The 26,862-nt window shown below is 46.1% G+C and overlaps 1 protein-coding gene and 1 long non-coding RNA gene across 2 annotated transcripts in view; one reads left to right on the top strand and one right to left on the bottom strand.

Moving 5' to 3' along the window:
* The first annotated feature begins 1,123 nt into the window (after positions 1-1,123).
* Positions 1,124-15,833, top strand: LOC116971926. Its single transcript, XR_004411660.1, has 3 exons — positions 1,124-1,236; positions 3,061-3,065; positions 15,823-15,833. It is a non-coding gene; the product is annotated as an uncharacterized LOC116971926 (long non-coding RNA).
* angpt1 (angiopoietin 1) overlaps positions 1,230-26,862 on the bottom strand; it is a 131,710-nt gene continuing 106,077 nt past the window's right edge. Inside the window, exons 6-9 of the mRNA XM_033019125.1 lie at positions 25,023-25,124; positions 14,769-14,935; positions 3,292-3,422; positions 1,230-1,747 (exon numbers count right to left, since the gene is read on the bottom strand). Of these exons, the coding sequence (XP_032875016.1) occupies positions 1,587-1,747; positions 3,292-3,422; positions 14,769-14,935; positions 25,023-25,124 (561 nt within the window). The 3' untranslated portion in view covers positions 1,230-1,586. The remainder of the gene's footprint in view (positions 1,748-3,291; positions 3,423-14,768; positions 14,936-25,022; positions 25,125-26,862) is intronic.

The raw sequence follows: 26,862 nt of genomic DNA, 5'->3' as shown, positions 1-26,862 counted from the left end.
ACCATACATACACATTGTAAATAATTGTAAATAATGTTGCATAGCTTTACTTTGCTAGATGTTGATTGGATTAAGTATTGAGCCTTGTCTGGTTTTATTGCAGGGCACATGTTCATTTCCTTTGAGAAACACTGTTTGAATACAATGTATGAGCTACTGTATTATTGGGTTAGGGAAATGTCTGTCATGTATGGGGTTAATCGATATCTGTAATTGGATTGTAAAGAGACCACCCCCATGTGGTTTGACCCCTCGAGGTTCGGGGACCTATAAAAGGCCGCTCCCACGAGGTCCTGTATCGATCTTCTGGGAGAGTGCTTAGGACTGCGTGACCTTCTGGAGTGTCTCTGAGCGAGGCCAAGCGGGCTTGATCAGGCAGATACGAGGATCGAACCCGCGGTGGTTAAGTACAGTAGTGGGAACTGTAATTGTGTTTTTCCAAAATAAAGTTTTGATGTGCAAGTGATTTACTCAGTGATTTTTGACTGAAACTAAACTGGGGGGGAAGCTTAGAACGAGCAATTTACAGAAGTGTGGGTTGTGAAGGGGATATAAAGAGGGTGTAGGGTGATATATATATATAGACAGTCTCGGTGAATGAGGAATGACATTGTAGGTGGAATATAATGTAGAAAATGACCGGTCACCCAGTTTGGAAGAAAAAACAATTAAAAAGCAAAGCATAATTGTAAGTAGTGAGAGATTGAAAAGTGAAGATGTTCAGAGGGATCTAGGTGAAAGTTCGGAAGCAGTTACAATGAGCAACTAGGATCACATTGATATATTGGCCTTGTTATAAAATAATTTGCGTATGAGCAAATGCATCACACTCTAGTTATGCAGAGCTGTTGAGACTACCACCAGATTTAGTCACCTAACTAAGGAAGGATGTACTTGTGATAGAGGGGTTGCAGCAAATGTTCACTGGGATAATTCCTGGAATAGAGAATTTGTCCTTTGAGAAGAGATGAGGGAGACTGTGCTTGGCTGTTCAAGTGTGGAAGAATAAGATAAACTTATTGAAAATTCTTACTTTTTTTTTCCTCCACAGATGCTGAGGTATCATTCTCTTTCAATTTGTTTCTTTTTTTTTTCCTTTTTCTAAAAGTAATTGTTACCTTGTCAGCTTTGGTCTCCACCATTCACAGATCTTCCCTCTCTATTCACCCCACCGCCTCCCTGCCGTGAGTATAGGATCCCTCTCCTCCATCTCTGGCTTTGCTTTCTCTAGCCCACGTGTCTGCCGGTCCCTCATACGTTCTTCAAGATATGCCCTCTTATGCCCTCGTCATCGTGCCTTGGGTCCCACCACCCCCACCCTACTCCAGCGCTAGGGACCCAAGGCAGACATGGAGAAGCTCACATCTCCAACAGTCCAACAGTGAAAGGATCTTCCTGGTTGTGGGAGTCAAGGTGTGTATATGACAGATGGGCCGCAGAGAGAGTCTGTGCAGAAAGGCTGGGTTCTTCCACTGTTTCAGATCCTTGGGAAGGGAGAGAGAAGAATGTGGTGTGGGAAGCAGGGTCCAGGAATTGTGCTGAACCACCTCCAGGTTAGTGATGTGCTTCGGACCGAACCCCGCGCTTCAGAAGCCAGAGGGGCGGATCATCATGGTGACACTGCGGAGGGAATAGCTGGGGCCCTTGAAGTAATGCCACTTTATCCCATTCAGCTTGCCCAGCTTCTGTGCCGCAGAGTAATAAATTCCGTTCAGATTGGAAGGCCCACAAGCATCAAACCACCAGCCTAGAAGAGCAGAGAGAGGGTGAGTGATAATTAGCCACATGGATGGCACAGTGCACAGTGTGATCATGGAGTCACCCTCCCACACAAAACATTCCAGCATTTCCCCAACTCCTGTTAAACCTGCTGCCACCTCCTTTACAGAAATAGCACCGCAAATCAGTTCGTCACTGCACGATGCCCTCTGGTCCCTCGGGACTCGTTTCCATAGGAGTGGTCATACAAAAATGGGAGGTTCTTGTGTATTTCTTCTCTCAAAAGGTGATGAATCTCTTGGAACTCTCTGCCCCAGAGGGTCGTGGTAGCTGGATCATTGGGGATAACGTTCATATCAGGCAATATAGGGCTCTGAGGAACTAGTACGGAAGGGAGATGAAGCTGGGGCAGCGTAGCCATGGAATGACAGGGCAGACAAGGCTCTGTTGAGTATTTAGCCAGATTTGACACCTCCACTTAGCACTTCAACTCCCCCCGCTCATTCTGAATCCGGCCTTTCTCTCCTGGGCCTCCTCCATGGCCAGAGTGAGTCCCACTGCAAATTGGAGGAGCAGCACCTCATATTTCGCTTGGGTAGTTGTACACCCCAGCGGTATGAACATTGACCTCCAATTTCAGGTAGTCCCTGCTTTCTCCCTCCTTCCCCTCCCCTTCCCCTCCCCTTCCCAGCTCTCCCACAGCCCACTGTCTCCGCCCCTACCTGAAGAAGGGTCTCAACCCGAAATGTCACCTATTCCTTCGTTCCATAGATGCTGCCTCACCCGCTGAGGTTTGCAGCATTTTGATCTACCTTCTTCTGTAAACTTGCTCAGTTTCTTTGTGGGAGGTGATGTGAGTATTTGTGTGGTGAATGGGCAGTTTGTGCGTGCGTGTGTGCGTGCGTGTGTGTGTGTGTGTGTGCGTGTGTGTGTGCGTGTGTGTGTGTGTGTGTGCGTGTGTGTGTGTGTGTGTACCTGACAGCCTGTTTGTGTGCAAGCCTGTTTATGATTATGTGCGGGGAATATAGGAGTCTTGCAACTTGAAGAGGCCTCAAATATGCAACGTGCAGCAGCAGTTGCACGTGATGCAGGCTGATTCACCCGTGCATCTCTGGACAAGTACTGGAGCAGCAAAGTGGCGCAGCAGTGGAGTTGCAGTCTTACAGCGCCAGTGACCCAGGTTCGATTCTGACTACGGTTACTGTTTGTACGGAGTCTGTACGTTCTCCCTGTGACTGCGTGGGTTCTCTCTCAGTTCTCCGGATTCCTCCCACATCCCAAAGACGTGCAAGTTTGGAGGTTAAGGTGGCTTCTTTAAATTGTCTCTAGTGCGTAAGATAGAACTAGTGTACGGGTGATCATTGTTTGGCATGGACTTGGTGGACCCAAGGGCCTGTTTCCACGCTGTGTCTCCAAACTAATCTAAACACTGCCTCGGCCCATCAGTCACCTCTGCCAGATGGTTGTGATGCATCTGTAGTCAGCAATGTCTTCCCAGTAACTCTCTGTGGAAAGGCTGATGCTTCACCCCCTCCCCCACTCAAACAAAAAAACAACTAGTCACTCGCTTACCTCCTGTCAACATCTGGGCACACTTGCAGATGCAGTTGTCATGGTCCAGGTCCTTGGTACTGAAACTGGCTCCGTGTAAAACCAAACTGCTCTGCCTCCCTGCAGTGCCACTGAATCCCTTCAGAAAGAGCCTGGGATGGGGGAGAATGGGGCAGAATGAGCGGAGTCAGAATTACTGTCAGTGAAACAAGCAACGTAGCACTGGCCGTTTGAGAAATTCAAGAGGCAGTCAAAGTTCACTGGCAGGAACAGTGTCTGGACTCTGTACACAGCACAGTCTCCACTAAAGCTCAGTGCTACATTAGCTCTGCAGGAGGCTGAGCAAGCCAGCCGAGAGCAGAAAAACAACAAATACTCTATAGCTACAAAACCTGATGGGGAAATGCTGTGGATACAAATCTGGGTGGAGGAGACCAGACCAGAGCATCTCAGAGATGCCAGAGTCCACCTCAGTTGTCCCCCGAGCACCTTCACCCACAGTCACAGACCAGGAGACATCTTGGACTTGATTCTCCCCTGCAACAGATTCAAAGGGAATAATAGGGATCAGGACCATTGATCCAGCAAAAACCTTCATCAACCATGAGGGCTTTTGGAGATTGCTTCTCAAATGTTGCTGCTCTCAGAGATTCATTACCATCCTACTCCACCACAAAATGACATCCATGCCATGGACCTAACCAAGAGGCTCAACGTGCACCCAATCCCAATGCAGATCTGGGCCAAACAAGACTATGAATGCAGCAAAGGTAGACACAAAGTGCTGGATGGAGTAACTCAACAGATCAGGCAGCATTCTGGAGAATAAGGAAAGGTGACGTTTTCAGTTGGGACCCCTCAAATAAGTTACCTGCTGTGGTAGAGCTCATCTACTTGGCACAAGGCCTCCCCCAGAAAAATTGCACTAATGTATGTCATTATTCTATGTTCGCTCTTCTGGGTGAGATGCTAACTGCATTTTGTTGTCTCTGTACTGTACATTGCACAATGACAATAAAGATTGAATCTGATCCTGAATCTGAATCTGAACTGTTTATCCTTCACTATCTCTGCTCCAGATCATCCTAACCTTGATCATTGTTTAACAGTGCTCAGACAATGTTATGGTGTGCACACATTCGGAAACTGAGCTCCAGACCGGCAAACTCCTTAATTCATGCGAACAACAAAGTCCCACCCCGAAACATCACCAGTCTTTCTTCACCCGAGATGCTGCCTGACCTGCTGAGCTACTCCATTACTTTGTGTCTATCTTTGGTATGAACCAGCAGCTGCAGTTCTTTGTTTCTATATGAATGCAGCAACCTTCTTCCCCATCTGCCTTGCTGTAACCCATCACAACTCTGTTGAGTATTGTGGCAGAGTGCATCGGCATGACGTGTAGGAGGGAACTGCAGATGCTGGTTTGACAGAGGACACAGTAAGTCTGCGTGCGAGCAGTGGGGGGAGGGACTGTCAGAAGAAGTGAACAGCTGACGGCTGGCTGTCTGACTCAATGGTTCCTTCCACCTCTGGAGCCCTGACACTGATCCATGCGAGGACGATTGAGGTGTTAAACCCAGCACTTCCTGCCAACTAGAGATGAGATTTCACCGTCCGCACACTGTCAGTGGCCGCAGACCACCGCCCTACTTGGCCCGCTGTCCACCTCTCCGAGAAATAGACAAAGTGACCGACCGGGAACAGCAAGTCTGGCTAATCTATTGGTAGAACCTCATCTGACGATGAATCCCAGAACTCCCTGTGAGTTAAAGTAACTGAGAAATTCAAGCCAAAATGAACACTGACAGATCACAGTGGAAGGCAGCTTGTGCGGGGGCTGAAACTGGAATTGAAATTGGTCCACTTAACATGTTGTGTCAGCTTGCTGAGTCTGGCATTACAATTCACAGTTGTACACTGACATCTTGTGCTTCTGTTGCCAAATGGTGAGAATACTTCACTTTTAAACAAAGGCATCACTCTGAATTGGCCAAATCAATACTTTGAATCTACCAGCTCAACAGGGACCCTGCTCCAGAACGATTGAACGACACCCTATAACTGAGGGAGGTCCTCATTATGGGAGGGGCAGTACTGAGGGAGAATCGCACTGTGGAAGCGGCAGTACTGAGGGAAAATATATATATATTTTTTAAACATTTTTATTTATTAGAAGCAAATGTACAAGAGTAGAACGATCGGCAGATAAAATTATACAGTTAATGTACAGCTTCATTTTTAACATTTTAACTTTAAAATAGAGGAAAAGAAAAAAGAAAGACCAAGAGAGAGAAAAAGTGAGAGGTGCAAAGATAGGACCCCTAGACTACCTAAGCAGTGTGGCCAAAGAGCGGGTAACAGAAAGAAAGAAAGAAAGAAAGAAAGAAAAGAAAAAAAAAGAAAAAAAAAAGAAAAAGAGAAAAAAGTGGTGATATACCTGCCTCTCATCCCTCCCCACCCACCTCACCCAACCCATAGTTGGATTAAATCCAAAGTTGTGTTGCACCATACTATCCTTGTAAAAATTAATTTAAGCAATAATATGTACAATACAAAACAATACCAAGCAAACCCACCACCATAATACACAATCACCCAATTATCTAAACAAATATTCTGGCATGTCAAATACACTCTTAAACAACGATATCACCCTCCTTATTAAGGATGCATTCCACACCCCACGGTGCCCAGCGGTCCCGGAAATCCCGCAAGGCGCCCATGGGCAGCGCGTAGTCCCTCTCTAATACCACCCGGGCGTGGATGTAACCCCGGAAAAGGGGCAGGCAGCCGGCTCGGGCAGAACCCTCTTCCGCCTGGCGCCGTGACTCGCGGATGGCCAGCTTGGCCAGGCCTAGGAACAACCCAACCAGGGCATCTTCAGCCCTGCACTCTCCCCTACGCACAGGATGTCCAAAGATGAGGATGGTGGGTGTGGAGTGCAGCCGTGGGACGGGGAGAACGGAGGGTGCATTACATTGTAGGAGGTGCAGGACTGAGGGAGCTCTGCATTGTAGGAGGGCAATACTGAAGGAGCACCACACTGTGGAAGGTGAAGAACTGAGGAAACACTGCACTGTGTGATGGGTAGTAGTACTGTGGGATTGTCATACTGTGGGAGGGGCAGTACGGAGGGTGTGTTGCACTGTGGCAGGGGCAGTACTGAGGGATTGCCGTACTGCGGAAAGGATGGTGCTGAGGGAGCGGCAAAGCCTTCAGAACAACGCACTCTCAGAGGGAGCACTTTTGAGTGAAAAGAGTAGTATTATGGAAAAGATGGTCTCTAGTTGGGTCAGTGCTGAAGGACCTTTTAATGGGCAAAGCAGAGTCAGTCAAATGTAAATGATCAAGGAATTAGGACAAAGGTCAGCCAAGCTGGGAATGTCTGAGGAGGATATTTGCGGCTGCAGTTCAGAAAGTACTATGATACGAAAGCATTCAGTAAGATTTTCCTGGGAAAACAAAGATCTGAGGGAAAAGGGGAAATGGACTGTGAAAGGAAAGGGAGCTGAGGTTTCAGATGGCTAGTGTTGAGGCATAGCTGGCTCACCCCAGTCGCTGTGCCACCGTTAAAGGAGGATAGGGTTAGGAGGGAGGACAGGGGAGAGTGGAAGGCTTGTGTGGTCTACGTGTCAGCCTTCAGGCACGAATGGAATGACTTCGGAATTTCTATAAAGCCTGATGATTGGCAACACATTGAAAATAAATATCCATTTGAACAGAGCGTGCAAACCCAGCTGCTTGGATCGCAGAAGGCTCTTGGGGAACAATCGAGGGATGCCCAGCCTGAGGCACGCCTCTAAGTGATGGTCCCTCATTGATCACCGCCCATCTCCCTTGAAACTGGATTCCAGGCCAGTCGGCCCCTTCTCCTACAACACAGCAGCCGGGCACATTGCAAAGGGTCAACCTCCTGACCCACACCATTGAGTCATGTTGAAACAGGGCAGTTGGAGAGACCTGACCACAGAGCTGGCAAAGTGCGTCACCCTGAACCCATCCTGATTAGGATGCACCACCCTCACACTTGGCCCATGGCCAAGCTGAGATCCCTCGAGCTGGCTGGAGATCATCTCCTGGGGACACAACCCCACCCAGAGTGACATGACCACTATTATTATTCACGTTACGGAACATATTTAACATTTTCCCTCACCACCTCTCTTGCTATCTCAACTCCTTTTCATCTCACCTCTTTTCTCGCTCTCTCATCCTTTCTGTTAGCTGTGAGGAGGATGCTAGGAGACTGCAAGGTGACTTGGATAGGCTGGGTGAGTGGGCAAATGCATGGCAGATGCAGTGTAATGTGGATAAATGTGAGGTTATCCACTTTGGTGGCAAAAACAGGAAAGTAGACTATTATCTGAATGGTGGTCGATTAGGAAAGGGGGAGATGCAATGAGACCTGGGTATCATGGTACACCAGTCATTGAAAGTAGGCATGCAGGTGCGGCAGGCAGTGAAGAAGGCGAATGGTATGTTAGCATTCATAGCAAAAGGATTTGAGTATAGGAGCAGGGAGGTTCTACTGCAGTTGTACAGGGTCCTGGTGAGACCACATCTGGAGTATTGCGTACAGTTTTGGTCTCCTAATCTGAGGAAGGACATTCTTGCCATAGAGGGAGTACAGAGAAGGTTCACTAGACTGATTCCTGGGATGTCAGGACTTTCATATGAAGAAAGACTGGATAGACTCGGTTTGTACTCGCTAGAATTTAGAAGATTGAGGGGGGATCTTATAGAAACTTACAAAATTCTTAAGGGGTTGGACAGGTTAGATGCAGGAAGATTGTTCCCGATGTTGGGGAAGTCCAGAACAAGGGGTCACAGTTTAAGGATAAGGGGGAAATCTTTTAGGACCGAGATGAGGAAAACATTTTTCACACAGAGAGTGGTGAATCTCTGGAATTCTCTGCCACAGAAGGTAGTTGAGGCCAGTTCATTGGCTATATTTAAGAGGGAGTTAGATGTGGCCCTTGTGGCTAAAGGGATCAGGGGGTATGGAGAGAAGACAGGTACAGGATACTGAGTTGGATGATCAGCCATGATCATATTGAATGGCGGTGCAGGCTCGAAGGGCCGAATGGCCTACTCCTGCACCTATTTTCTATGTTTCTATGTTTCTCTCCCTCACACACACACACCAGTTTTACTTGCAACTTCCCTTCTTCTCTGTTTCTCTACCTCCCCATGTCCTTCTTAGTCCTGCCTCATTTTCTGCTCATGATTTCCTTTGTCACTTCATGGTTCCTCTCTCACTGAATACCATTGGTTAAGTCCACCAACCACAGGTCCCCAATGCTTCTCTGTTAACAGATTCAGTGAGATACTTCAGCTAAAGCTACAACTCTGCCCTGGCCCATTGGAGCAAGCTTTGCTTGGACCTTTTCTGACAAGTTTCACTGTGACTTAATGTGGTTCTATTTTGCCCACATCATGTAACAATTTATCCATTTCATATTTGACCAGATCAACTCTATTTCATTGACAATTAACACAGAGAATACTGGAAACACTCAGCAGGTCAGGCAGCATTAGCGGAGAGAGGAGCAGTTTATTGGCACGAAAGACTACCAAAGCTTGTTACCGATCTCAAGCCACACAAGGAGATCCATGTACAGGTTTCAAAAGCTTGGGTCAAAGTGGCAGAGTTCTCTTAGCAGAGGAGAGGGAAGTGGAGTGGTTTATTAAAGGAATTCCAGAACTTGGGACCCAGGCAGCTGATGGCACAGCCCCTGTGGTGTTGCAATGGAAATTGGGGACGAATTGAAGACTACAGTTGATAGTGTGCAGAAGTCAGGCAGAGGAGCGGGGTAAATGGGTGGTTTTCACAGAGACGGGGGTACAATTTAGAAATGGAGGTGCTGCATATCTGGGAGCTGATGCAGAGAGGGGTGGGCTTCTGGTGTGGCAGGACAGACTTGCAAACCCCCTTGTTAATAATTTCAAGCCATATAGGGAGATACGTGTGCAGGTCTAGATGAGTTCTCAGCAGATGGGTGCCATCCAGTGCAGGCAGACGGAGGGTAGTGGTTCCATACGTTCCAGTAATACTGCCACACTCAGCTTCCTTCAGTGAAAGCTACCATCCTCGTATCCGCCAAAAACAACAAAGACTGACAAAACCCCAAAATCTAGCTCTGCTTACGCATAAAATTAATTTAGAAATATCTCGTTATGTCACATTTGACAGAAATCCACTTACATCCTTTCGCCAAGTGGATCTTTCATGGAGTTACCATTGTATTAGAGTGCATATCCAGGGGGCACAGCCTCAGAATAAAAGGACGTGCCTTCAGAATGGAGATGAGGAAGAATTTCTTTAGCCGGTGATTGGTGAATTAGTGGAATTCGTTGCCATAGATGGTGGTGGAGTCCAAACCATGGGGTATTTTTAAAGCGGTTCCTAATTAGTAAGGACTTTAAAGCAGAGATTGATAGGTTCGTGATTAGTAAAGACATCAAAGGTTACGGGGAAGAGGCAGGAGAATGGGATTGAGAGAGAAAAATAGATCAGCCATGATCGAATGGCAGAGCAGACTCGATGGGCCGAATGGCCTAATTCTGATCATATATCTTATGGTCTTATTACAGTAGCCAGCAAATACACAGCAAGCTCCCACAGACAGCAGTGTGATTACGACAATATCGATGTTGTGTTGGAGATCCTGTGAATGCTGCCATGGGATTTATCACATCCATTTACGAGAGTAAACATCTCATTAGGGTGATGTCTCATCCGACAATGCTGCCCTTCCCCGGAGGGTCAGCTCAGATTGTCCACAAGCCACAGGGTGCAGCTTAAACTATCCAGTTGGGTTCTGCTCACTGTCACAGCAGACATAGAAAGTGCTCTTGGTGACCTTGGTTAAGATGCATGAGGGAGACACCACTGCTTTAGTGGCGATGCCTTACACTGACAGAAAGCGGCACAGGCAGAGTCACGGAATATATATATATATATTTATATATATGAGGCTGAGACTAACGGATTGTTGGTCTAAAGGTTCACCAGACTGATTCCTGGGATGTCAGGACTTTCATATGAAGAAAGACTGGATAGACTCGGCTTGTACTCGCTAGAATTTAGGAGATTGAGGGGGGATCTTATAGAAACGTACAAATTTCTTAAGGGGTTGGACAGGCTAGATGCAGGAAGATTGTTCCCGATGTTGGGGAAGTCCAGAACAAGGGTTCACAGTTTGAGGATAGAGGGGAAATCCTTTAGGACCGAGATGAAAAAAACATTTTTCACACAGAGAGTGGTGAATCTCTGGAATTCTCTGCCACAGAAGGTAGTTGAGGCCACTTCATTGGCTATATTTAAGAGGGATTTAGATGTGGCCCTTGTAGCTAAAGGGATCAGGGGGTATGGAGAGAAGGCAGGTACAAGATACTGAGTTGGATGATCAGCCATGATCATATTGAATGGCGGTGCAGGCTCGAAGGGCCGAATGGCCTACTCCTGCACCTATTTTCTATGTTTTCTGTGTAAAGGGGAGTCAATATTAGTGGAGTACAGGCGGGACAGTTGAGCTGAGGCCAAGAACATTTCCGCCAGAATTTTATTGAATGGCAGAATAGACGCGAGGAGCTGATGGCACTTCACTAGAGCCTGTGTGTACAAGGCCAAGACATGCTGAGTAGCGGGTAGCCAGTGGTTCCTTGCAGGATGGTGGTTGAATGTAAGGATGACGTGACCTGATATGGAGGTGAACGAGGCAGTATGCAGTTGTAACCTGATCAAGTCTCACAACCTAGATTTGCTTCAGAGAATGGATGTGAGTGTCTTGATAATTCCATATTAAAGTAACATCAAAACAGCCAGATTCTTAAACCAATGGAAATATTGTTGCTGCAATGGAATGAAACCTTTATGAACAACTCAAGCCGTTTACAAGTGATTGAGGCATTTTAAACAGCAAGAGACAAGTGATGGAAAGTGTGAGGTTACATTAAGTAAATAATTGAATTGTGTAACATGCTCCAAGACTCCATGATCAAAAAGAGAACGACCAGATGTCTTGCTTCTACTTCTATGTCTTGCTCTGCCACATGTGGCTGGATGAATAAAACGTGACTAAATCAAGAGCCAAACCCAATTATTTTGTCCAAACTGAAGGCAATAAAACACATCGACTCTCTGAATACCTGGGCATAATCTCCCCCTCTCACAGCTTTGTGCCTTTAGTTGCTGAGTTGGCCAAAAAAAAACCAATTAGTCATTTATCTTACTTTATTAGTTGGAATTGAGGATTTTGGGACTAGGATTTACTAATAGAAAAATCTATAGCACTTGCTCCTTTCTGACCTGCTGATCAGCTGGAAACTTTTCAGTGAAATGTCCAGGGAGTCACAGGACCACAAGCCTGTATATTTCATTCTACATGTCACTTTAGTAGTCTTGGCAAAACCTCCCAAGCTCATTAGTAGTGACTTGCATCAGATCTCATAGCAACACTATTTTCCAGCTGCTATTGCAGAGAGTGTTGCTGTATACACTGGTGCCATCGCTACATGGCAAGACTAATTAAAATGATGAGATAGCTCCTTTCCAAGCTCATAGACAATCTGACATCATGATGGAAGACTTGTGGCAAGAGAAAGAAGTTGTCAATGTGCAGGAATAGTTTCCCAGAATGTCAGGCCGTGGATGAAACTATTACCACATCTTGTTTCCTTGCCTACATGCTCACAAAACAAACTCTCACTCTACCATGCTACGATAAATTGCATCTATATTGTGCACTTAACGAGATTATTCTTGAACAATTTTTTATTGGATTATGGGTGACCTTGAATTTACAAAGTATACTAGAGGCAAGTATCAGATTTGTGGAGAGTGTGGGAGGCTGTGGAGCAGCAGGGAGTTATATAGTGTAGAGGATTAAACTTTAAGGAGATCTGAAATCAAGAGTGCTAATGAATGGGATATGGAATGAAAAATGTAAATTATCTGCCAGCAGAAAAAGGTGCGTTATAATGACTAATGCCCCTGTCCCACTTAGGAAACCTGAACGGAAACCTCTGGAGACTTTGTGCGTCACCCAAGGTTTCCGTCCGGGCAGTTCCCGGAGGTTCCCGGAGGTTTTTGTCAGTCCCCCTACTTGCTTTCACTACCTGCAACCTCCGGCAACCACCTGCAACCTCCAGGAACCGCACGGAAACCTTGGGTGGGGCACAAAGTCTCCAGAGGTTTCTGTTCAGGTTTCCTAAGTGGGACAGGGGCATTACAAACCCTACCTTTCCTCATCAAAAACAGATTGCCAAAGTCAGGATGTTTTTCGTCTCAGGTTAATATGACCAGCTTTAAAAGCTGGGAGCTTGTTACTGCCTCCTGGCATCCAACATTTCCAGAGTGGTCTTTAGATTTATTTTCATACCAGTGCCATTCATTGCCAGCGTATTGTAGAAAGCCTTGACTCGTGTTCATAAAGCCAACCCCACATTACCAAAAATAGGGTAAATATATAAAGATAAGTTTAACAAAATCTTTAATCCCAGGCCACTAGATCATAATGACTGGATTGAATGCCGTCACAGGTAGATAGGGTGATCAAGAAGGCTTTTAGTACATTGGCCTTCATCAGTCAGAGTATTGAGTAGATAAGTCGGCAGTCATGTTACAGTTGTAAAAGACGTTGGTGAGGCCACATTTAGAGAACTCTGATCAATTTTGGTTACCTTGTTATAAGACAGATGTAGTTAAACTGCAAAGGGTGCAGAGAACGTTGATGAGGATGTTGCCAGGATTCGAGGGCCTGAGCTGTAGGGAGAGGCTAAGCAGGCTAGGACTTAAGGGCCTGTCCCACCAGCATGCGATTGCATGCGTCTAGCGCGACCAAACGTGGTCGCTTGAGGCGTACGGCCTCGCGGGGCCGGTCCCACTTCGAACCGCGGAGGCGTATGGAGTTGTGCGGGGCTGGTCCTGACATCATACTCACCAATCAGCTGGGCAGGAGGCGGGCCGACTGAATTTGGACATCGCACGGCGTCGGCACTCCGGGCGGTGACGTCATCGCGCAACACCACGCGCTAGGCGTACGCTGTCAAGACGCTGCGTACGCCCTCAATGCGCCTGCGGGCCGACAGGCCGTTGGCGTGCGGAATGTTCGGACGGTGCAGGATTTTCGGAGCCCCGCGCGATGTCAGGACCAGCCCCGCATAACTCCATACGCCTCCGCGGTTCGAAGTGGGACCGGCCCTGCGCGGCCGTACGCCTCAAGCGACCACGTTTGGTCACGCTAGACGCATGCTGGTGGGACAGGCCCTTTAATCCTTGGAGCACAGTGGGATGAGGGATGATCTAATAAAGTGTATAAGATCATGAGAGGAATAGATTGGGTAAATGCAGAGTCTTTTACCTACAGTAGGGGAATCAAGAACCAAAGTATATCAGTTTAAGGTGAGGGGGAGAACTATTTAATAGCAACCTGAGGGGCAACTTTTTTTACACAAACAGTGGCAGGTATGTGGAACAAGCTGCCGGAAGAGGTAGTTGAGGCAGGTACTAACACAACATTAAAAAAATATTTGGACAGGGACATGAATAGGATATGTTTATAAGGATAATGGCCAGACACAGGCAGGTGGGACTAGTGTAGATGGGACATGTTGGTCAGCATGGGCAAGTTGGGACAAAGAGCCTGTTTTCAAGCTGTATGACTATCTATAACATAACAATTATCTAGCTCAGAGGTGATCTTTTGGTTTACCCACTAATCATAGATTTGGAAATCTCACCAAAAATTGATGTATCAGCATCTTTGCAGACCCGAGTAAAAATGGATCGGAGAAAGAATGGAGAGTGATCCCCCAGTCCCGTTGTCTGGGGAAGTGAAGGGATGAGTAATCTACTCACAGATCAAGAGTGTAGCCATTTGTACCAAACACTACTGCTCTCACTATTGCCAATCACATTGACAGATACAGAGAGGCAGAAAATTATGTCTGGTCACATGCAATTAATTTGTGTGCTAATTTCTGCACATTGGCTTCAGCTACTGTTTTATTGTTGTCGCCTTCAGTGAAACTGACATTCAAATGCAGAGTACAAGGCACAGATGCAACTTTCCCCATCAGACCAAGAATGAACCCTTGGCCCAGAGACTCCACCACTTGCTAAAAAGAACTCACAAGAGATTATCAGTGATTTGACGGATTCAATATAAGAACCCATGAATTAATTCACAGAAACAATAGATTATTTTCAGCAGATAACACTTTCTGGTGCAGTAAAGGGATAATTTGAGGGATGCCATGTATGAAGTCTGTGTAAAACAGAGCACTAAGGATCTGCAACTATCTCCCTCACTGGGAGTCCCATCACCTGGTACCTTGGGCTGCTAGAGACTCAATGATGAGTGATGGCTACTACGTTTAGTCACCATAGCAGTGTCCTTGGATCCTACAATGCGTCCTGATTTCCAAAGATCCCAAGAGTGGGGAATTCAGCTGATTTGCCAAGATCCAGCAGAGATTCAGAAACACTCTACCTGTAGTTTTGCTTTTCACTGGCCACTTGAATCTTCTCATAGACCGAGTAAGCTTGGTTACCCTCCCAGTCGCGCATGTCGATCCTCAGGGAGTATTGCCGTTGGTTTGTCTGAAGAAACAGCATCTCATTGCCAAGCCAATGTTCGCTGGATGGATTCCCAAAACCCTAGAGCACAGCAGAGAACACGTTATCAGCCTGTTTCCATTGGGACATTGGTGCATTATGCTCCGTATTGGAACGTACACAAATGTGTACTCCTTGCAAATGGCTTAACTGATAGAAACATAGAAACATAGAAACATAGAAAATAGGTGCAGGAGTAGGCCATTCGGCCCTTCGAGCCTGCACTGCCATTCAATATGATCATGGCTGATCATCCAACTAAGTATCCTGTACCTGCCTTCTCTCCATACCCCCTGATACCTTTAGCCACAAGGGCCACATCTAACTCCCTCAAATATAGCCAATGAACTGGCCTCAACTACCTTCTGTGGCAGAGAATTCCAGAGATTCACCACTCTCTGTGTGAAAAATGTTTTTCTCATCTCGGTCCTAAAAGATTTCCCCCTTATCCGTAAACTGTGACCCCTTGTTCTGGACTTCCCCAACATCGGGAACAATCTTCCTGCATCTAGCCTGTCCAACCCCTTAAGAATTTTGTACATTTCTACAAGATCCCCTCTCAATCTTCTAAATTGTAGCGAGTACAAGCCGAGTCTATCCAGTCTTTCTTCATATGAAAGTCCTGACATCCCAGGAATCAGTCTGGTGAACCTTCTCTGTACTCCCTCTATGGCAAGAATGTCTTTCCTCGGATTAGGAGCCCAAAACTGTACGCAATACTCCAGGTGTGGTCTCACCAAGACCCTGTACAACTGCAGTAGAACCTCCCTGCTCCTATACTCAAATCCTTTTGCTATGAATGCTAACATACCATTCACTTTCTTCACTGCCTGCTGCACCTGCATGCCTACTTTCAATGACTGGTGTAGCGTAGGGGATCATCTCCGCCTTCCCAACCGGAACATGGTCTGTGCAGGTAGCATCACTAGCCACATGTCCCAGCGGTAATCCAATTACAAATACACTTTCCCCATCTCCAAATTAAAGTTGGGCTGATTACGGGAAATTTGAACCAAGCCGAGTTTTAAAGAGGGTTTCCCTCCAATTTTGTTCCTTGCCAGTTCTGGGACTGTCTAAATGAACGCAGGAACGGGGTACTGATTGGGGATGATCAGCCATGATCACATTGAATGGCGGTGCTGGCTCGAAGGGCCGAATGGCCTCCTCCTGCACCTATTGTCTACCTTCTACACCCTTTCCAAAGCCTCTGCACCCTTCCTATAATGGGGAAACTAGAACTGCACACAACACCAGAAGTGTGGTTTGGCCAAAGTTTTCCACTACTGCAACGTGATTTCCGAACTCTAATGCCCCTGTCCCACTTAGGAAACCTGAATGGAAACCTTGGGTGGGGCGCAAAGTCTCCAGAGGTTTCCGTTCAGGTTTCTTAAGTGGGACAGGGGCATAATACTCAATGTCCTGATCGAAGACGGTAAACATGCTGTACACATTCTTCACTCTATCCATTTGTACCTCCACTTACAAAATGCTATGGATCATGACACCATGGGGAACCTTATCAAATGTTTTAATAATGTTAATGTAGTTCACTATCCCTACCCACATTGATCAAGTTTGTCACCTCAAAAACCTGTGCAACTGGAGAAAACTCACGTGATTGCAAACTCCACACAGCCACCACCGGGAGTCAGGACTGAACTTGGTTCCTGGTGCTGTGAAGCAGTAACTCTACTAGCTGCACCACCGTCTGGCTTGCCAAGTGCACATAAAGTAGAAACTGTACTAGGAGAACGTCACCCACCATCCATCATTCAAAACCAATTTAAAACAAGACTACAGCAAACTGGAAGTTTAACAGCTATGAGGAGACATGCAGATCAATCACACAGTTCAAATGAATACAAAGTGAGAATGTTACAGAGCCACTGTTATACTTCGCTAGCAGCAATGCTGCATCAAGCAACAAGTGGAAACTCTAAGGTTTGGTCAGAACTCCCTCCACAATTGCTGCTTGAGCTGTTGAATATTTGCAGCATTCCCTGATGTCTGTTGAGCTTTTTTAATATTTTTGATGCGTGCTGTCAGTGAAAATGTTTAAATAATCATAATGTGTTTTAACACTTTATCCTTTAATTTAGGTCACCTTGTACCATTCTGCTTTTGTGATCGCAGTTTTCCCGAGACACCATCACTACCTAATGTGTATAACCTGCACATTACTGATCGTGGAAGGATGTGTTCTGGGCTCTGATTCACATGCAGGGGTTTCTTCTGGTACAGGCTTAGCTTGGGACCTGTTAAACTGGTTTTGACCAAAGATCCTATAGCGGATCCTTAACATAGAAACATAGAAACATAGAAAAAAGGAGCAGGAGTAAGCCTTTCACCCCTTCGAGCCTGCACCACCATTCAATATGATCATGGCTGATCATCCAACTCAGTATCCCATCCCTGCCTTTTCTCCATACCCCCTGATCCCTTTAGCCACAAGGGCCACATCTAACTCCCTCTTAAATATAGCCAATGAACTGGCCTCGACTACCTTCTGTGGCAGAGAGTTCCAGAGATTCACCACTCTCTGTGTGAAAAATGTTTTTCTCATCTCGGTCCTAAAAGATTTCCCCCTTATCCTTAAACTGTGACCCCTTGTTCTGGACTTCCCCAACATCGGGAACAAACTTCCTGCATCTAGCCTGTCCAACCCCTTAAGAATTTTGTACGTTTCTACAAGATCCCCTCTCAATCTTCTAAATTCTAGCGAGTAAAAGCCAAGTCTATCCAGTCTTTCTTCATATGAAAGTCCTGATCTCAGGAATCAGTCTGGTGAACCTTCTCTGTAGTCCCTCTATGGCAAGAATGTCTTTCCTCAGATTAGGAGACCAAACCTGTACGCAATACTCCACCAAGACCCTGTACAGCTGCAGTAGAACCTCCCTGCTCCTATACTCAAATCCTTGCTATAGGATCTTTGGTTTTGATTCAGTGTTCAAAAGATTATCATTTGGCCATTTTTTTCTGGACTGTTAACCTTTTTACAAACCTTTACTTGGGGAATCTTCATTAGTGAACCTGAAATTGAATTGGGAGAAGACTCGGCTTGGCCAAATACCTTTCACAAAATTTGATCATCCTGACACACCTTGCAGCTGGCTGCATCCTGTACAGTCTCTGCTGTAATGTAGGAAACACAGCAGCCGACCCAACAGCAAGATGCCACCAGCAGCTGTGTGATAACAACTCAGTTCCCTACATGCGGCGGTGTTGACTGGAGGACAAATATCGGCCAGGATTCCAGGGAGATACCCCCCAGCATGTCGTGGGACCAGAGGGAGAGGCAGAACCCTATAATGATCAACAAACAAGCAGCACCTCTGACAGAACAGCAGCCTGCAATTAACAAGGCAGAGTCACCTTATAACTGGAGAGGGGCCTGATCTGATAATATTGTCAGCGGTGAGTGTGCTGACCACTGAGGCATGGATCACTGGGAAAAGACAAAGTCACCAGAGCCCAGAAGGAGATGAGCTGTGAATCAAGTCAATAATAAGGAGAGCCAAAGCAATATAATAACAACACTAAACTCGATTGATGAGGGTGAGCCACAGGGGTATAGAGAATTATAGAGCAGCATTCTGCGGCCAATTAGTAGAATCAGCTCAGAACAAGGACAGTGTTGTCTGCTAACCAGACTAACTGTAAAAAATAACCTTCCGCTTAATTATACTTCAGAGTATTTATTTCTTTTCTTCTTGCAGTGTTCAAGCATACCAGAGTGAGTTTGCTGTAAATTACAACTTGGTTTCTGGTTTCTGACAGTGAGAACAGGGGTGGAGGCTTAGAACTTGTGAATCAGCAGCCAGTCAAGGCAGTGGGCAGAGAGGGGAGAAGGGTGGGAGGGGGAAATCTAACCCTGAACTTCCCCAAACTGCTTCCCGGGTGAAACCAGGCACCGTCAGACTGCAGCCGTCAGAAAGTGCTTTGTACAACTGACGCACTGAGACGGTACAGCTGCAGTGGCCCAGGCATAATCCTGACCTCGGGTGCTGTCTGTGTGGAGTTGGTATGGTATGCACTGGGTGCTGCGGTTTCTTCCCACAACCCGCAGATTTGTGGGGTTTGTAGGGTATTTGGGGTGATGGTGATGGTGGTCTGCAAATTACTCTTTCGTGCAGATAAGTGAGAAGCAAAGGTCAGTTGATGGGCATGTTGGAGCAACCAAGTTCAAAGCTGCAGGCAAGTAATAGCAATGTTACAAAATTTTGAGATTTAAAAAATCAAGTCTGTAATTTATCCCATCAGATAAAGCATAAAAATAAGTTTAATTTGACACCTAATTCACTTTCATATCTCAAGTATTAAAAAAGTTATGGCCATTTTCATACTGGGAAATGAGCATCTTGTTCCCTATTGATTTTCTATGGACATAACAAAAAAGCTGTGATCGTGAACAGTCAAAAGCCCATAACTTTCTTAAAAATTAAGAGAACTGAATGAAATTTTCAGTTATCATAGACTGAAGCCTTCTGAAACAAATATAAAATAATCTTACTTGGATGACCTGAAATTAAAGCATATAATTAGTTAGTTACCTAATTGTAGCTAATTTCAGACTTCAATTACTAGATCTAAACATCTATCCATTTCTTAATAAATGATTAACATTTTTTAATAGCCTAAATGTCCAAATAATATTCACAAATAATTCACAATAAAACATGATTTTTAAATCTAATTTACATTAATTTATAGACCAAATGGAAGGAATTTAGTGTTCAATTGCTGTAAATAAATGCCCATTTAAATCAGCTTTCTAGTGGGTCCCTGTGGAACGCGCTGGTTTAGAACGTTCACATTGCGGTAGATTTGTGCCCCAAATGCCCAGAAAAATACTGCGGGATATAATGGGCCCAAAATGAGCTGCTCGCAATATTAAACTTTGTATAAAGGGATCTTTAGAAGCCCTTTTTAATGTAAAAATATACAGCATACCTTCAATTATTTGCTTTATGAGACCCTGCGGTTGCTGGCGGTCGCGGGTTTAGAGATTGATTTTTAAACTACTATAACTATTTTACGAGGCCTTTAAAACTAATAATAGCTTTTGCGACGGGGTCTTTCAGCGATTTTTCGTTAATAATTAACTAGGCTGAACATCTTCGATTTGAACAGCTTAGAGAAAATCGCGTTTTAAACCCGCCCCCTCTAAACGGCGCCAAAATCGCGCACACCCGCAGCGACAGATTTTCAGCGACGCTTCAGGTAGGCTTTGCAACATACCTACAAGTAAGAAGAGGGGAATGGGATTGACAGGGTGGCTCTTCTGAGAGTTGGCATGGGTCCAATAGACAATAGGTGCAGGAGTAGGTCATTCGGCCCTTCAAACCAGCACCGCCATTCAATGTGATCATGGCTGATCATCCCCAATCAGTACCCCGTTCCTGCCTTCTCCCCATATCCCCGGACTCCACTATTTTTAAGAGCCCTATCTAGCTCTCTCTTGAAAGCATCCAGAGAACCTGCCTCCACCGTCCTCTGAGGCAGAGAATTCCACAGACTCACCACTCTCTGTGAGAAAAAGTGTTTCCTCGTCTCCGCAGTAGAGCACGTTAAATATGCAAGTGATGTTATCAGCATCGTATGACATCAGCAGGCCATGTGGCATCATCTGGCCCTACCTACAGTCTCAGCCTGAAGTGTATGTAGGGTCAATCTCTTGTTTTACTTTCGACTTTAGAGATGCAGCGTGGAAACAGGCCTTTCGGCCCACCGAGTCCGCATCGATCAGCGATCATCCCGTACAATAGTACTGTTCTACACACTATGGACAATTTACAATTTTACCAAAGCTAATTAACCTACAAACCTGTACGTGTTTGGAGTGTGGGAGGAAACCAGAGCAGCTGGAGAAAACCCACGCAGTCACGGGGAGATCGTTTAAACTCTGTACAGATAGCACCCGTAGTCAGGATTGAACCTGGGTCTCTGGTGCTGCAAGGGGGCAACTCTACCACTGCGCCACTGTTTGCCTGAGCATCCACAGACCAGTCAGGGCCCACAGGGTGCCAGGAGGACAAGAGATTTTCCATTCCTTGCTGTTACCCCTCATAATCTCCTCCCTCCACACCACTTCCCACTTCCCCCACCCCATTCCCCACCAAACCCACCAACTCTCCTGCCAATCATGGATCCATTTCTCTCCTTAAAACGCGGTTGCAGGTGGTTGCTGGAGGTTGCAGGTAGTGGAAGCAGGTAGGGAAACTGACAAAGACCTCCGGGAACCACACGGAAACCTTGGGTGGGGCGCAAAGTCTCCAGAGGTTTCCGTTCAGGTTTCCTAAGTGGGACAGGGGGCATAAGGAACCACAATCAGTCAGTTCAGGTGTTGGTCAGACCCGACCTCATTGAAAGGTGGAATGGCTCGAGGGGTGAATGGCTTCACTAGTGTCCCTAATGTCCCGATTCCTTGTTCCAATGGCACTTTGTTACAGAGTCAATCCAGAGGACAATATATGAGTGGGGGAGGGATGAAAGAAACAGGTTGTTTCAGTTGTGCAGAAAACTGGAAGATACTGAAATATTATAGCACAGGCTGAGGCCCTTTGGCCCACTGTGCAGTCCTGGCACTCTGCAAGAATACTCATTGAATCCTATCCCCTTGTTCCCTTTTCAGAATTAGTGATGCTCCAGGGTTCATTTTCAATATCCTTTAAAATACAGTGAGGTAATCAGAGACTGATATTCTGCACAAAGAGAACAAACCATTTCAACTCAGGGTCAACTCTCCAACATAGAAATGAAAAATCTGTTAACTAAAGCAATAAATATATCTTTTTACAAAGTTACATATCAATTCCCATTCAGAGTCCTTGATGAATAATCCTGCTAAGATTTTACACGGCCAACACTGACCCAAAGTGTGCAAGCAATTTAAAGACACATTAAGACAAGTCTCTACGGTACGCCCATTAAATAGGCCAGAGTATCAAGTGACGCAGACTGGCGCTATTGTTGTTCTACTTCCGTTCAGGAAATCTTTGGGAGTGATCTGCCCAGTCTTATTTTTATTCACTATGAGGCTCCATACCTCCCTGTTCCAAGCAGCCAAAGGCATTCAATAGATAATAGACAATAGGTGCAGGAGTAGGCCATTCGGCACGTCGAGCCAGCACCGCCATTCAATGTGATCATGGCTGATCATCCCCAATCAGTACCCCGTTCCAGCCTTCGCCCCATATTACCTAACTACTCTTGCTCTCTCATGAAAGCATCCAGCGAACCGGCCTCCACCGCCTTCTGAGGCAGAGAATTCCAGTCACAACTCTCTGTGTGAAAATGTTTTTCCTCATCTCCGTTCTAAATGGCTTACCCCTTATTCTTAAACTGTGGCCCCTGGTTCTAGACTCCCCCAACATCGGGAATATTTTTCCTGCCTCTAGCGTGTCCAAATCTTTAATAATCTTATTCACAGAGCGTCTCTCAAGAGATAACCTATGCAGCAAGAAGCCTGTTGGTCAAAGCATCAATGGATTAAATGAGGATCAGTGGGGCTTTTGTATCTTTATACTCTTCCTTTGGAATTTACGAATATAACAAATAAGGGCAGGAGTAGGCCATTCGGCCCATTGAGCCTGCTCCACCAGTCATAGCTAATCCTGTTTCTTATCAACTTTCCCACCTGATCCCCATGTCCCTCATCGCCTTCCTGGCCGAACAACTATTGATTCCAGCCTTGAATATGCATCCTGAGTCCACTTCGAGGAAATTCCAATAATTCCCAACTTTCCAGGGAAGACGTTTATCTCAGCCGTAAATTAGAGACCTCTTTTCCCCAAACCCTGGCTCAAATCCGGACTCTCCTGCATGGGCTGGAGGGAACTGCCTCTCAGCATCCATCCTGTCTGTATCTCCCCAAAACAAAATATTATTTACCATTCAATGTATACTTCCAGAATGGACTGGAATTCATCAACTTAAATAGTTAGCAAACTCTTCAGTGGCACAAGTTACTTTGAAGTGCTGAGATAGCATTATTGTGCCTCAACGGATGGATTACAGGCTGCTAGCCTTTGCCAATTGAAAGGGTGCGAGTCTAATCCAGTGGTGGCGGGGAAGAGGGTCTTCTGATATTAGGGAGGCCCGGAGGCGTTCCTTTGAGTCACCACCAACCTCTAAGAGGTAGCTGGACATCTTTGCTAAATTCCTAGCTGCCACTCCAGTCTCTGGTCACAGGGAGTGGGCAATAACTTGGTGCTTTCTTCCTCAGCATGGAGACAATGGAAGTTCCCAAACAGGGGCAGAATGAAGTCTGGATTCAAGCACAATGACACTATTTGCTGGTCAAGGCATGTGCAAGAGCAAAGAGCGAAAATGAAATGCAGGGTAGTATTATGAATTCTCTTCATTGTTTAAAAATGAACACGTTTTGCATTTGGGGTTAAATATTCTAAATACTTTATAGGATTACAACAAAGCTGCACAATCTGTTGCAACATTATGTAATATAATTAAATCTCATTTCCCCAAACAGATTGCAGACAAGTGCAACTGGATATTAAGAAATGTCTGGAAATTTGGAAAGGTTCCGATTGGCCTGGGCTTGGGCACGATCCCTTTAAAATATTCCACATAGTAGTCATGGACATATTTCATTGCAATGAAAGCTTTGCTGCTCTTTTAACCAATTCTTCACTGGACTGAGGTGCCGTCTCTTGCTAACCCTGGCCTTCTGACCAAGGAACGCCAAAGCCCAAACTCCCACCTCCTCACCCGCACAAAGGTGGGGTGGGAAATGGGCAGAAGTGATCTGGAATTCTCTCTTCCAAAATGATTGAGCTGTGGAGTTTACTTGAGGATTGGTGGGATTAAAGAGCTGGGAAAGAGCCTTAACACCAGCACCGGCACCAGATCTTGCCGGAGTGGTTATTAAAAAAAAAAAAAATGTTGGAGGAACTCAGCTGGTCAGTCAGCATCTGTGGAGGGAATGGACATTTTGGCTCAGGTAGGGAACTGGAAAAGAGTTGGGGTGGGCAACGCCTGGCAAGTGATAGGTGGATACAGGTGAGAGGGGTTGATTGGCAGATGAATGGAGTAAGTGCAAATGGCCAGAAATGATTTCAGTTAACAAAAGAAATAGACAATAAGTGAAATGTAAAGTTGGAACGAGGGATGTGGGACAAAAGGGTCAGAGGGTGGGGGTGGGGGGGGGGGGGGGGGGGGGGGGGGAGGGAAATGTGGGACTCGGGGATGGGAGGTGGGTGTTTAGAGGGGAAAGGAGCAGGTTGACTTGGGTGATGAGAGATGATGTAAGAAATGTGTGCACATCAGGGTAGTTATTACTTTAAAGTGGTGAATTCAATATTCAAATTGATGGGTTGTGAGCTACACAAGTAGAATATGATGTACCGCTCTTCCAGTTTGCATGTGGCCTCACTCAGGCTATGGAGGACATTAAGGGCTGAAAAGTCGGCATGGGAATAGGAAGGTGAGTGAAAAGGGGTAGCAATCAGGAGATCCAGAAGGACAGGGTGCAAGTGTTTGGCAAAACAGTTGACTAGTCTATGCTTGATCTCACTGAAGTAAAGGAGGCCACATTAGGAGCATTGAATGCTGTAGGCAGGGTTGGGACAGATGCACCTGAATGGAGTGAGAGAGGAGGTGCAGATACAGGTTACATCTCCTGTAGTTATAGGGAAAAGTGCCTGAGGCAATGAAGCATAACCGACGCCCTTCACCCTGTGGAGTCAAGGTGGAGGAGATTGATTCAAGCACACAAAGTACTGCAGTAACTCATAGGGGTCAGGCAGCATCTCTGGAAAACACACCTGAAGAAGGGTCCCGACCCAAAACATCACCTATCCGTGCTCTCCAGAGATGCTGCCTGACCTGCTGAGTTACTACAACACTTTGTGTTTTCTCTTGTACAAACCAGCATTTGCAGATCCTTGTATCTTGTTGATTCAAATACAGTTTAGCCCTGTTGTGACTGAATGGAGGAAAGGCTTGAGGGCTGAACATCCTGTTATCTTTAATGAAACACGGACTTTGTTCCAGAATATAGCTGTTGGCACAATTGTTTCTGTAGTTACAGCTGACTAACTTGTCATCTTCGCACTGACGTCACTTTTTCCTGAAGCTGCACCAAGCACAGTGGCTGAAACTTCCCGCTCACCATTTTATATTCTTTCCAGGTCCGGTGAAAGTCTACGCTGCCATCCCTTCTGTGTTGGATGACGGTCCAGCCACCTCCCGCGGTCTCCATGTTGCAGTACACCTGGGGAGAAACCAACAACTCAGCTCAGAGTGAGACCTGGCAAATGTATCACTCCATATACAAGCTGATAACCACCAGGAAATTACCCGAATCATCAGTAGAAGCACTGGACATTGACAAAGGAAGGGCAGTAAGAGTTGCCTATATGGATTTCAGTAAGGCATTTGACAAGGTCCTGCATGGTGGGCTGGTCCAAAAGGTTAACACACATGAGATCCAAGGCGAGCTGGCTAATTGGATCCAAAATTGGCTTCGATTGGGAGGACAAGAATAGTGATGGAAGGATTGTGGGCCAAAGGGGCCATTTCTGTGCTGTGCTGTTCTATGTTCTATATTCTATGATTCTTCTCTGCTTGGAAGGCTGTGGTGCCCATCGGTAGCAGTGCTCGGGACATTTGCTGTCTGTGGTCTATTTGAACGATTTGGATGTAAATGTAGGAAATATGATAAATAAATTTGCACATGGTGTTCTTAATAGTGGGGAAGGTTGATTAAGGATGCAGCATTTGGAAAGTTGGGCAGAGCAAAAGCAGATGGAATTTAGGACATAGGATATAGAATAGTACAGCACAGGAACAGGCCCATCGGCCCACAGTGCCAGCGTCAAACATAATGCCAAAATAAATAAACTGACCTCAATTGCTTGCACGCCATCCACATCCCTCCAGTCCCTGAATATCCATGTGATTGTAATCCCGACAAGTGCGAGGTAATGGATTTTGGCAAGTCAAGTATGTGCTGGCTCGAAGGGCCGAATGGCCTCCTCCTGCACCAATTCTCTAAATATGGGTAGGACATGTACAACAATTGTTTGGGCATTCAGGAATGGTCTCTGACAGAGGGATCTTAGGGTTCAAGTGGCTAGTTCCTGGAAACTGGTAACACAGGTAGATAGGATGGTGAAAATGGCACATGGCATGCTGGCCATCAGTCAGGGTCTAGAATATTAAAGTTGGGATGTTATGTTGCAGCTTTACAAATCTTCATACTTGGAGTGTTGTGGGCAGCTGTGGTTGCCACACTATAGGAGGAGTGTGATGGGTGTGAGAGAGCACACAGAGGAGATTCACCAGGTTGTTGCTTGGATTAGACTATTTAAATTTTGGGGAGTGAGCGGATAAGAAGGGTTTGTTTTCCTCCAGGGAAAATTAGGCTGAGGGGTGATCTGATGGAGGTGTATAAAATGATCGTCCTATTCCTGATGTCTGAGCATATGCAGGAGTGTGCAGACACACCTGTATATCCCAAGGAAGGACCGCACGACTTTTTAAATACCGATCTTGTTCCCTGTGTTCATGTGTCTGCTGATCTCTGCGAGTTACTGCCCTGTCTTCTCTCTCCCCCATCAGTTCCAGTCTCGGTCAGCAGGATCTGCCTCTGGCAACTGTGCCTTCCAGGGATGGAAATCCTGGGGGGACGGACAGGGGGCCACGTCCCCCCCCCCCTTTGAGAGGTGGGGGACAATCCCCCCCCCCCCTCCATGTTTTGTAATCCGGACTTTATCAGACTCTAAGGGCTGAATCGGCCCGTTCGTGGGGCCTTTTAGCGCCCGGCGCGGCTTAATATCAAACTGCTGCATCGGGGCGATCGAGGCTCCCGATGTTGAAGCCCCTGCCGGCCGATGAAAGACCCCGTGAACGGGCCTATTCAAGCCCCATGATTCGGGGCGGACGAAGCTGCTGTTGCTGGAGTTCGGAATCAGTCATCAACCAGGTCAGCTTCCGATGTTACCGTCCAC

The sequence above is a fragment of the Amblyraja radiata genome, chromosome 4, assembly GCF_010909765.2.
Source record: "Amblyraja radiata isolate CabotCenter1 chromosome 4, sAmbRad1.1.pri, whole genome shotgun sequence".
NCBI lineage: Eukaryota > Metazoa > Chordata > Chondrichthyes > Rajiformes > Rajidae > Amblyraja > Amblyraja radiata.
The sequence above is the reverse complement of the archived record's forward strand: the minus strand, read 5'-3'. Positions and strand labels throughout refer to the sequence as shown.